Genomic DNA, 12,812 nt, shown 5'->3' with positions numbered 1-12,812 from the left:
GCTCCTACACAGCACTGGCTCCATGGGGACAGGGATCGGGCGACCGATGTTTTAAATCTATTCTATTCCCTGTTGTTTTTCTAGCAGTTTGAACAGATTTGACTAATTCAGTCAGTCATATAAAGATATAGGGTGTCCCCCCTAATGTACACACACACTTTGAATCAGTGTAAAGGCAGTGTTTATTAGAATAGATTTCATTTTCAAAATTAAAGTATGTATACATTTTGGGGGCTCACCCTCTATTTTTAAAAGTTGACCATATGTCAGACACCATGCTAGATATGTGAGCTAAAAGGCTGAACAAAACAAGCACCGCCTCATCGGATAGGGGAAAGAGACATTCAATAATCAATTGCAAATTGTGTTAGATTATAGTTGTGGTAAGAGAAACTATGTGGGGTCCTGGACCTCTAATAGGCTGGTGGCCATTAAGCACCTACTATATGAGGCGCGTGGTATTACTCAGCAGCCTGAGGAAAGAGAAGACACCCTGTTAGTCTCAGAGCTTACGGCCTCGGTGAGATTGGCGAGGGAGTTTGCCCGGTCAGTCCTGTGTTTGTGTTGCATGGATGTGGGTTCATCTGTCCATTCAAAGTGCCTATGGAACACCTGCACTGTGCCAGACGCTGTGCCAGGTACTGGGGATGCCGCAGACGCAAGGCAGCAGGTCCTTAGCTGTGGCGATCATTCTCCTGGTGTCTGCAGCCGGGGGCTGGTTCCCAGATGTCATTGTGCTCTGAGCTCTCTCTTGCTCAAGATGAGGAGAGGGAGGAGTCCTGTTCCCTTCTCTCTCGTCTTCCCATGACCCCGCTTCTGATGGAGGAGAGTATTTTTAGGACTTGAGGAACATCCGAGAGTTGGGAGGCAGGGGCCTGGACCTTGGCCACTGTTCATTCAGCAGATGAACACGTATGGAGCACCAGCTACATGCACGAGGACACGGAACTAGGCTCTGGAGAATCCAAACTGAGGCAGACCAAGCTCACGTGCCGGTGGAGCAGACAGACTGCGACCAGGTCCTTCCAATACCCTGGGGAAAATGCAGAGGAGCAAGAGTAGAGCCGCATGTACGGTGCCAGGGAGTTGGAGGAAGGCGTCCAGCCAACCTGGGAAGGCTGCCTGGAGGAGGTGACATTGGACTGAAGTCGTGAGCCATGAGTTGGGGGGGGAGGTCATCAGGTAAAGAAGATCTGGAAGGGTAATGGCAGCTCTGAATCCAGTGCTTCTGCCGCCCCCAGGGTTTCATCACCCTTCAGTGAAACCCTCCCAGGCCGTGAGAAAAAGAAGTGCTGTTTTTCAAAAGCATAAGGAATCATCCAAAAAAAAAGTCTGTATTTGTTTCAAATGGAAGTGACCGCTGCCAAAAAAACAACCGTTGTTTTGTCAGGACCTCGTCTGTATTTATTCCGTTGTCTTTAATTAATTTTATCCCATGGTTTCCCTCGGGACAGTACAGCTCACCAGTGGCCATAAATCCCCAGCCTCCTGGAAACGGCATGAAAGGCCATAGCCATGAAGCCAACGGGCAGGCTTGCTGTTTGTGGGACTGTCCTTCTGAAATCCGAGCCATTATCCTTCCGTTCCCACCACCCTTAGCACCCTCACGGCGCGTCCGAGGGGACCAAGGACTGCAGTAATTCTGAGATTTGTTCAAAGAAGGAAACTGAGCCCAGCCGGTATGGCTCAATGGTTGAGCGTCGACCTTTGTACCAGGAGGTCATGGTTCGATTCCCGGTCAGGGCACATGCCCGGGTTGCATGCTCGATCCCCAGTATGGGGGGTGCAGGAGGCAGCCGGTCAATGATTCTCTCTCACTGATGATGTTTCTATCTCTCCCTGTCCCTTCCTCTCTGAAATCAATAAAAAAATTTTTTTTTTAAAAAAAGAAGGAAATGGAGGCCGGCGGTCTTAGTTAATAAATGGAGTTAATAAAGGAGGGACTGACTTCTGGGTCAGGGCACCGTCTTCTTGGAGGATTGTGAGGACTTTGGTCCAGAAGGTTCAATGACTTTCAACCTGGCTGCACACTGGAGTTACCTGTGAGCTGCCGGCATCCCACCCCTGCGAGTCCCATTTAGGGACAAGGGAGCTGGGCTTGGAGATTTTCTAAAGGTCCCCAGATGGCTCTAAGGCAGTGGTTCTCAACCTTCTGGCCCTTTAAATACAGTTCCTCATGTTGTGACCCAACCATAAAATTATTTTCGTTGCTACTTCATAACTGTCATGTTGCTACTGTTATGAGTCGTAATGTAGGTATCTGATATGCAGGATGGCCTTAGGTGACCCCTGTGAAAGCTCCCATCCCATCCCATCCCGGTCAGGGTGCCTAGAGGGAGACACAGGAAAGACATGGCTGCGTCAGGCCACTGCGATCCGCGCCAAGAGGGGAACGCACAGGGCTGCGCTGACCGCTGGTGGGCGAGGCCAAGGCTCTGAAGAACAGTTGAAGGGCCTCATCTCAAGAGGTTAACTTCCCCGTCCGTGTGCAAGCCCGCCAGGGCCCTTCAGCCTGAGATTCAGAAAACTGCAGCTGTTCCCCCCAAGGCAGCGCTCTTCATTTCGCTGTGCTGGAAGTCCTACGTTCCCCAAGCGGAGAGGAGCTGTGATTCTCCGAGAGGTGTCTTTCTAAAGCGCGACTCGGGTGAAGTGGCGCCTCCCTTTTCAAGGAATTGACCTCGAGTCGTCCCCACGGCCTGGCCTGCCGAGTGGAGTTGAGGGTACCCAGCCTGTGGCCAGGCCCTCTGCCACCCGAGTCAGCTGTCCTCCAGGCCCTCCCTCCTGCTACTTGCCTTGGACTTGCGAGTGAAATTCGACTCCCATGCCTGTCCTGCTGTCCTCCATTTCCGCAGTTACTCACACTGGTCCCTCGGCCACTTCCCTTTCTCTACTCTCAGGCTTCCCTGTCAGCCGGTCAGGTTCACTGTTGACCAGGGGCAACTAATCTTCTTTCTGAACGACTACTGTAGTGTCAGCATCTCTCGTGTGGGTGTCTAGCATGTTCTGTCTTGTATTTTAGTTATTCAGGGTGCGTCTGATGGCCACTCTGGCCTTTCCGGTCCTCAGATGGGCTAGTTTGTTCTACCTCAGGACCTTTGCACGTGCTGTTCTTTCAGTCAGGATCACTCCTCCTAGAGCTTCCCGTTACCCCTAGAACACAAGCTGGCAACTGCAGGAACCCCTTTGTCTGTTTGGTTCACCTCTGTATCTCCAGTGCCTGGGACAAAGTAAGTGCTTTATTGATTGAATAAATGAAGAGTATCCTATAATTCCGATTTTCCTTAGGTATCTGGCCTAGGCTTAGAACTAACTGTAGTTTTTGTTATTCTTTAATAATTTTTGCATGAGCTGAAGGTGTTTTTGGTTACTGGTGCTTTCCTTGTATCTAAATTCATTGGAAATATCAATTGGATTTCCCAATTGGAAATCTAAGGTACAATTATTCCGGTAGGAAATAGAGGAATTTGCATTTAGAATTTTAAAAAATCTACTGTATTGATTTAGGACGAAAATACCTCTTTTAACATTTTATAACCAGAATCCTATTTGTGGGATCTTAGACTTAAGCATTTTTAATGTTATGATGTAGATTTTATTTTTTAAAATTATATAATGCATTTAGTAGGCAATGAATTAATCAGCATTTATCTTTATCAATTTGATATTTTATATTTATCTAAAAGCATAATAAACTATAAAATTCAAAGACCTAGGAAATGATGTTAAAGTATAGCTATGGGATTCAGGCATTAATCAGACTTTCTAGGTAATTCATAGCTGTCATATTAACCCGAGAAAATTATTATTTTTTTAATATATTCAATCCATTTATTATCTTTGATTTTTCCTCCAACTTTAATGGTGAAGTTACTGGAAGACCTACTTATGAAACCAAGTCATTCTCCTTGCTGGGAAATAATGGCACCCTGTCAGCCCTTTTCTGCAAAGGAGAGACTGAAGCAGCGATGGACTGGAAATGCCTTTAACCTTTCACCCTCTCACATAGTCCTAGTTCCACTGCAGTAAATGCGTTCCTGAGGTGCATTCTTTTTTTGTATATGTTTTTCTATTGATTTTTTAGAGAGAGGAAGGGAGTGGGGGAGAGAGATAGAAACATCAATAAGAGAGAAACATTGATCGCTGCCTCCTGCACCCCCCTTACTGGGGATGGAGCTAGAAACTTGAGCATGTGCCCTGACCGGGAATTGAACCGGCAACCTTTTGGTGCACGAGATGACGTTCAACCAACTGAGCCACACTGGCCAGGGCCTACAGTGCATTCTCACATTGCATTTTAATAAATAGCCAGGGCTCAGTGCTGTGTGGACATATGATAAATATTTGACTGAAATAGGACTGAGCAGTGATAACCATACATCCATTTCTCCCCGGTAAACGTTGTTACCTCCCTGACCTCCTCTGGCTTCCCATTTTCCTCATTTGTTACTGGGGTGAATACATACATGGCAAAGAGGATTTTCAGAGCTCCTTCTGGTGGACGCATGCAATGAGGAGAAGGATGAACAACGGGGCCGATGCAGACTTGGGAGTGAGGGGCTCTTCTTAGACCTGCCGTGTTTTGGGTGGAGTAGCAGGCCTTTCCTCTGTGCCCTCTCTCAGCTTCCCATCTACAAAATGCTGAAGACAGCGTCAGATTATTCCGTATAAATTGCCGAGACTGACTACAAAGCACTTGGTTCTCGAAGAGGAGGAATGGAACCGGAGGCAGACCGGCGCAGCGCCTGCGCGTGGCAGCTCACCGGCCGCTCACGGTGTTCCCAGAGCACTTTCAGTGGCACGCGGGGAGTCAAAACGGCTGTGAATTTAAAATTACGTAATGCCGCCCTAGCCGGTTTGGCTCAGTGGATAGAGCGTCGGCCTGCGGACTGAAAGGTCCCAGGTTCGATTCCGGTCAAGGGCATGTACCTTGGTTGCGGGCACATTTCCAGTAGGAGGCGTGCGGGAGGCAGCTGATCGATGTTTCGCTCTCATCGATGTTTCTAACTCTCTATCCCTCTCTCTTCCTCTCTGTAAAAAATCAATAAAATATATTAAAAAAATAAATAAAACAAAAGGTTACCTGTGGAGTAATTAAGGCTCATCAAATATTTTTTAAAAAACTACTTAATGCATTTAATAGAGGCGAATAATTTCAACTTGGAAAAGTATGCGTCTACATACTCACCAGAATGTTAACAGCGGTGGCCTCTGGGTGGCAGATTGCACGAAGGGGGGTGGGGTGGGGCTTACAGGTGGGTTTTCTTTTATCGGTTGTTCTATGTTTTCCAAATTTTCCGTGATGATCATATATCAATGCTTTCAATGTTTTCAAAGGTTATTTTAGCGTGTGCTGCGTGGCTGCGTGTCGCGTGCTCTGTGCGGAAGGTGGCCCTCGGCCGTTCTAATGCTGTGGCTTTGCCTCAGTCCAGGACCTGTGCGCGGCCGAGGACCACGGCTGCGAGCAGCTCTGCGTGAACCTGCTGGGCTCCTTCGTCTGCCAGTGCTACAGCGGCTACTCCCTGGCCGAGGACGGGCAGAGGTGTGTGGGTGAGTATTCCCTGCCGCCCGGAGTGAGGAGGAAGGACTCGCCTGCATAGTAAGCAGGAGGGGGAGGCCCCCCAACCCCCTCCCCGCACATACCCAGTCGCTCTCCTGTGAGTTTTGGCAAAGTGCTCAGTCCTCTGGTCTCGTGGTTAGAATTGGAACTTTAAGGACTTCATTCATGCCTGAAGCTGGCCTTTTCTCATCCCGGGTGCTCAGCAAAAGGCAGGTTTATGATAATCTGTGTACATACCGCTGTCTGTTACGGCAACCCTTGGAAAGGACTGGGCGGACTTTCATCCAGGGAAAATGGGTGGGCGTTTGGGATGGCCCGACGTAGACATACATAGCTCATGTGTCATGTGCGTGAAGGTCACCCGGGGGCGTGCTGCCTTGCGGAGTGGCACCTCAAAGTGCTAGACCTGCGGCTCAGGGCAGGCCAGGGAAAGCAACAAGTAGCCTCAGACAGAAGCCCCAGCCATGGGGTGTCAAGGGCCGTGCGTGGAACTTGCAATCAGTTGAGCAGTGTCCCGCGTGGCGACCCCACAGCCGGGTGAGAGGGCGGAGAGGTGGGGTGACACCTGATTTCTTCAGTGATGGAGACTGGTTCCCTCCAGCACCTGCAGAGCAGCTGGAAAATCCCCAGCGGCACCTCCCAGTTTGTCTGCAAAGCCCTTGAAGCTTGCACAGCCTCATCCTTCCATGAACGAACACTGCCTGGCAAATAGCAGGCGTTCAGTAAAGTGAACTGAAAACTTAGGAGGCAGAAAATCTGAAGGAAAGGAAGGAAAAGGTCTCCGCTGGTATCAGAACGGGAACCTACATTTTCTGACTCGACTAGTAAATCCTGCATTTGCTCCTTCATATCCTATTGTTGTGTCTTGCTCCCCACAAAACAATGAACGATTTTTGTTTTGCACATAGAATTTACATCTTCCAGCTACCTTGATCTTAGGTAAGGATGTGGAAGGAAAAAGCAACAAAACATGAAGTAGAGGCGATGGCCTGCTCTTTGCGGGGGAGGGGTGAGCATCGGGTTTGTTTGTTGCGACAAACTGATGGGCTGAAAGCCTCCTCATGAGAGGGCCACAGGCGGAATTGGCCTCCTGGGCGTTAGGGTTGATGTTTTTCTTAATCTGCTGGTGGTGACCACGCTAGGTGGCAGGGCACCACGTCCACGAAGACTGGCAAAACAAGACAACATAGTGCCCTGACCCGTTGGGCTCAGTGGATAGAGCGTCGGCCTGTGGACCTAAAGCTCCCAGGTTTAATTCCGGTCAAGGGCATATACCTGGGTTGCAGGCACATCCCCAGTAGGAGATGTGCAGGAGGCAGCTGATCGATGTTTCCCTCTCATGGATGTTTCTAACTCTCTATGCCTCTCCCTTCCTCTCTGTAAAAAACCAATAAAAAATATATATATTTTTAAAAAGACAACATAGTAAGCACCAACTCTTATGATGTTTGCTTCATTAATGTTTATCATGCACATAACATACTTTTGTCGAGGAACTTAAACAGATGAGAAAATCACTAATAGTTTGTTGTATTTTTTGCCAGACTTTGCCCCATATAAGTATCCACCTCAAGACATTTTTGTTAATGTTCAACAAAATGAGGTCACGCTATCTTTCTCCCTTACCGGTTGTTAAATGAGTAGAAGCTTTGGGTGCTACAGGGTAGAAGGGAACCAGGCCGTGGGGAATAAGACCGACCAGAAAACAGGCTGAGGGTGTCTGGTAGAGGAGGGGGCGGGGAGGGACAGGGCGAGTCAGAGCCTGTGAGGGTGACAGTGAGTAGATAGGACGGGCAGTGAGGGCCACACCGGGGTTGGGGGTCTGCCTTGGCCCTTGGGAAACTCGAGGGCAGTGAGGAACCCAGTTCTCTGAGTGTGGCCAGATAATTGCCTAATTGTCCCTTGTAGTAGAGAACCTTTGTGTGTCTGAGGGTTTTGCTATAACTTCTGGAATTTGACATTTATTGAAGAGCATTAGGCATGAAAGTAGATTTGTGGTTGCCAGGGAGCTGTTGTGGGCTGTGTTTATTAGAGATGGCATTTCTCTTGCTGCTGCTATCAGCATTTAAGAATGTCTGCCTTTCCTCAGAGGGGCGGTCCAAGCAGAAGGGTGGGAAAAGGGGAGGGACCATGGGCAACCCAGGTCTTATCATCCATCACGTGTTCCTGTCATCCTCCTCCTCAACCAAGAGCCAGACCTGTTAGAGGCTGGGAGTGAGATGATTAAGCGATAGTGGACCTTCGTTGCCAGTGACCTTGGTTAGAGAGACTGAACTAATTCTCAGAAGGTCGGTTGCTGCTCAGTGGGGCTGTGCTGAGTCCAAAGCAAATGAGAGAGGTAATGGGGGCTACAGAAGGGACATCCCAAATGGCTGGGGTGGGGAAGATCCAGGCAAGGAAGGAAGGGTAGCAACTGGACAGATGTCCGAGGAAGAGGAGACAGGAAGGACAGTGATGGTGTGGAGGTGGCAGTGCTCTCAAAGTTTGGGGGCTGAGGCTGCGCCAGGAGGGGCAAGCCTTGAGCTGGTGGATCAGGAAGAGGCTCACGGGGAGAAGGCCAAATTGAAAGCTACACAGGCAGCCCAGCCCGAGAATATCAGTCTGGAGGGGCTGGTCAAGTTGGAGACTCCCAGCGCGCCGACTCAGAGCTGGAGATTGAGAGGAGAGCAAAGGCTGGGAGGGACCCTGGAATAATCCCGTCAGCAGCTGGCCGGGGTGGCCTGTATGTAGATGGGCAAGGAACGTTAAGAATATGGTGACCATAAATCCCAGCTGGCCCAGGACGAGCCCAGTGCGTGCCTGTTGGCTCAGCTCTCAGTCGCACGCCCTTTCCCTTTCTGATGGGTTCCAGATTGACAATAAATTATATGATCGCGCTAGTTAAGGCTCCTAAGCTTGACTTACACAGTTGAGGAGACCAGCTCTGTTGAAGCAGAGGTGTGAGGTAGGTTAAGATACCAGGGGCAACCAGACTGTTCAGAGCTTTGAAAATCACAGGAAGAGTATGGACGTCCCCTCTGAAAAAGAGCTCCTGGAGGACTCGTATTTGGGAGTGACAAAGGCAAAACCTCCTCTTAGGAAACGGAACCTTGTGGGGAACTGCACATGGGTTCCAGGAGGAAGGTGGTGAGGGACGGGAAGACCATGGGAGTCTATGGTCACGATCAGGTGAGAGGGGACAAGAGCCAGAGTTTGAGTAGCGACTGGAGGAATGGAGAGGGACGGAGTGGGGATGAAAGAAGATGGATAAATAAAAGGGGGGAAGAAGAGTCACTAGTGAGTGCTGGAGTTGGAGCTTCCATGACGCTGAGTGATGACGACAGTGCTGGAAAAGTGATGGGAACAGATTTTTAGAAAAGATAATGAGTCGTTTTCGACAAGGTGAGTCTGAGGTTGAGGTGGGTCACCCGTAGGGACATGTCAGGAGGGGAGCAGAAAACAGCACTCGTACGACCGGGAGAGGTTAGAACCAGGACGCAGACAGGAAGCGGCACAGCCCGTTTCTCCCTACATGTTCATTTCTGTCTGTTTTTCATTTTGACTGTTTCTGTGGTTTTGTTTGTTTTGAAGGACCTTCAATACAGTAAGACCTGGGCTTACATCCAGTCCTGCTCTTGCTAGTCATGTGTCTTTGCAGAAATCGTTTAATTTCTGCAGTTTTTTTCATCCATAATGTAGAGTAAGGCAATTTATTACTACTCCTACTTCTACCAACACTACCTCCTGGAGTGAGAGAGAGTGAGGGTCTGAGTCTTGGGTTGTAGCCACATGTAGGGAGTCGAGTAGCCATCTGTCCCTGTCAAACTGTACCTTTTTCAGAGCCCATTTTTGAGGGTGAATTTTCTGCTGTATGTGCTCACACCTGGTGGTTACTGACAGCCTTGTCTTTCAGGGTAACTTTGATCCTATTTTCTATCCTCTCTGAGCAAGCAGATTGTAAACCCTTGAAGCCGGAGGCCACTGCCCTTTTCATCTTTCAAAGAGTGGACTTGCCATTCATTTTCTTTTTTGAATCATTGGCTATGGTTGATGGATGGATTGCAAATGAATTGGTTCTGCCATTTCTCTAAATGATGAGTTTGGTTTCTCTTTCTCTGTCAACAGACTTTGAAACCCAAATGCTCCTCTCTAAAATACCCTGCTTCTGCTAATCAGAGACTGTCAATCTTAGGCTGTCTTTGCTTGCACCAAAGTATTATCCCTAAAGACAGCGGATGGATTCCCCTCATAGGCGGCTGAGACTGACCACGTTGAGAGGGCTTTGACCCTGAGATCTTAGCAGTTTGTGATCGGGAGGACCGAAGAGCGATAGCCTGGGAATTATAGTAGTTACCCCGTATTCACGGTTTCCCTTTCCATGGCTTCAGTTACCCACAGTCAGCCATTGTCTGAAAATATTGAATGGAATGTTTCAGAAATAAACAATTGATAAGTTTTTTTTTAAAATTACATTTATGGGGGTGACATTGGTTCACAATTCATAAGTTTTCAATTGCATGCCATTCTGCCCAGTTGGTGCGGCTCAGTCAGGGCACATGCCAAGGGTTTGGGCTCAATCCCCAGTAGTGGGTATGCAGGAGGCAGCCCATAGATGTTTCTATCTCTCTCTCCCTCTCCCTTTCTCTCTCTCTAAAACCAATAAAAAAACACAACACGATATTTTTTAAAAACTGCATGCCATTCTGAGTAGCGTGATAAAACCTTGAGCCATCAAATTCTTTTCTGCCAGGCCATGAATCGTCCCATTTGCTCAGCATATCCATGCTAGATAATCTGCCCTGCACATTAGTCATTTGTAGCCATATTGTCAGAAGGCCAGTTGTATCCTAATGAAGTGTCAATACCTGCGTCATTCACCTCACTTCATCTCATATGTAGGTATTGTATCATATGACCACATCTCAAGAGTACAGTGCAGTAACTTTTATTACAGTATATTATTATGATTCTATTTGGTTATTAGTTATTGCTGTTAGTTTCTTACTGTGCCTAATTTATAAATTAAATGTTATCACCAGTAGGTATGTATAGGAGAAAACAGACTATGTGGGGTTCAGTACTATCTGTGGTTTCAAGCATCCGCTGGGAGTCTTGGAATGTACCCCCTGTGGATAAGGGGGACGGCTGTACTCGTTCTGTTTGTAAAGGGGAGGGCAGAAATTTCAGACAAAATGACCAAGAAAGGATGTTGTTGAAGTAGATGAGGACTTGGAATAGCAGAGGCATCGCTGGGTTATACACATAAATCACCTTCTTTCATCTGCCCCCTAAGCTGGGCCTCTCTTTTCAATTTTGCAATCAAGGAAGTTATGCAGAGAACCCAGACGCGCATCCAAGGATGTCAGGGTTGAATGGACTGGAACGCTCTTGGCCTTAAAAAGCTTTTAGGTTCACATGCCTGGAAGTTGGCTCCTCCATGTTAACGCTGGTCTTATCTGCTGTCCTCAGTGAGTGGCTGGCCTTCAGGTCAGGGGGGATTTGACACCTTGGGTTTTTTCTAGGACAGGTCTCAGGACCCAGTGATGCCTGAATCCTGTCTCTCCCTCTCCTTTCCTCTCTCTCTAAAACCAATAAAAAACATCTGTTTTTAAAAATCGCGAGTAGTGTGATAAAACCTTGAGCCATCGAATTCTCTTCTGCCAGGCCATGAATCGAACCGGTGACCTTTGGGTGCACTGGAGGATGCTCAACCAACGGAGCCGCACCGGCCAGGGTGCCACCGTTGATTTTAGCTTAGCCTTAATTTTGCGGTTTAGTAGATGTAAGTGTGCCTTGTGATTGTTTTGGTTTGCATTTCTTTACCGTTTAACTGCAATGCTTTATGTGGCCTTCGGTTTATCTTCTGGTGTAAGTTGCCTGATCTAGGCTCCTGGCGTTGATGTTTGCGGGAGGGAGGCCCCCGGCTCATGTTTATTTACTCATACTCCTTTTGGGACAACAATATGAATCCCTATTTCTGTTTCTTGTAAGTCAGCTTCCATTTGACCACCCCCTTTACCCCCGTTCGTGCTTCTACTTCAACTCTGTGTTTTCATCTTCACAGCTGTGGACTACTGCGCCTCGGAAAACCACGGATGCGAGCACGAGTGTGTGAACGCTGACGGCTCCTACTCTTGCCGGTGCCCTAAAGGCTTTTCTCTTAATCCAGATAAAAAAACGTGCACGAGTAAGTCGCAGACAACAGCCAAAAAACGTTTTGGGCTGGGCACTGTGTCCATGGAAACCTCCCAAACATAGAGAAGCGTGGGATTATGTGCGGAGGGGTGCCATCCCGTCTGCCGCTGTTCCTCCTCTGTCAGGCCTTTCTTAATTCGTCCTCAGACGGTCGCCCACGCTATCTCAGAGTCACCCTCCCAGGCACCTAATGAAGGTGTCCTTCTCAGAGACCACACGGGGTTGGGGGGGGGGGGAGGGGTGTTCTTTCAGCCTCTGCCAAGCGAGCGTGGGGACAGTCAGACTCTGATTTCGCGCTGACGCAGCCTGGCCGTGCCCGTCAGTGTCAATGGGCTTACGGAATCCTTTCGTTGACGCTTCGTGGCCTGTGGGCCTCAGCTCCGACTGCGCACAAGTTCAGGACGATCGCTGAGCCAGACGGAGTTGCATGTGGTTGTCCTGGGTGGGGGAGGGTGGCTGCAGGGAACGAACAGCTCGTTTTTTTGTCTTAGCGACATAGTTCTATTTGATTAACTAAACACACACAAACCAGAATTACGTTGAGCCGCCAGATACCTGACCATAAAGATCTATAAACTAAAGGTGATCACGAGTTTACAAGAGGATTCCAGAAGTGTTCTTTTAAATGTAAAGGTATGTCACAACATGTAAGTGATCATGTATGGGGCTATTGAACTTCCATAGAGAGGTTCACCTGAGAGGAGCTTATTCCTAAAGTGTTAGGGCCCAGCATTGGTTGGTTTGTTTTTTAAAAAAATATGTTTTTATTGGTTTCAGAGAGAGGAAGGGAGAGGGAGAGGGAGAGAAACATCAATGATGAAAGAGAACCATTGATCGGCTGCCTCCTGCATGCCCCCTACTGGGGATCGAGCCTGAAACCCTGACTGGGAATCGAACTGTGACCTCCTGGTTCATGCGTTGGCACTCAACCACTGAGCCACAGCATTTTTTAAAACGTGTAGTTTAATAGCAATTTAAAATAAGTCATCTCTCAAACAAACATCAATGAGAAAGTAGGATTTCAATTTACAAAAAGTTCATGTACTCATAATCTTTCTAAAATACCTCTATTATGTATTTT

General features: G+C 48.2%; 1 protein-coding gene across 3 annotated transcripts in view; it reads left to right on the top strand.

The window, feature by feature from the left end:
* MATN2 (matrilin 2) overlaps positions 1–12,812 on the top strand; it is a 108,539-nt gene that overhangs the window by 62,897 nt on the left and 32,830 nt on the right. For all 3 annotated transcript variants that reach the window (XM_059672145.1, XM_059672142.1, XM_059672144.1), the window contains exons 5-6: positions 5,425–5,547; positions 11,601–11,723. In XM_059672145.1, coding sequence (XP_059528128.1) covers positions 5,425–5,547; positions 11,601–11,723 — 246 coding nt within the window. The remainder of the gene's footprint in view (positions 1–5,424; positions 5,548–11,600; positions 11,724–12,812) is intronic.

This window comes from Myotis daubentonii, chromosome 17 (assembly GCF_963259705.1).
Source record: "Myotis daubentonii chromosome 17, mMyoDau2.1, whole genome shotgun sequence".
Lineage (NCBI taxonomy): Eukaryota > Metazoa > Chordata > Mammalia > Chiroptera > Vespertilionidae > Myotis > Myotis daubentonii.
The sequence above is the reverse complement of the archived record's forward strand: the minus strand, read 5'-3'. Positions and strand labels throughout refer to the sequence as shown.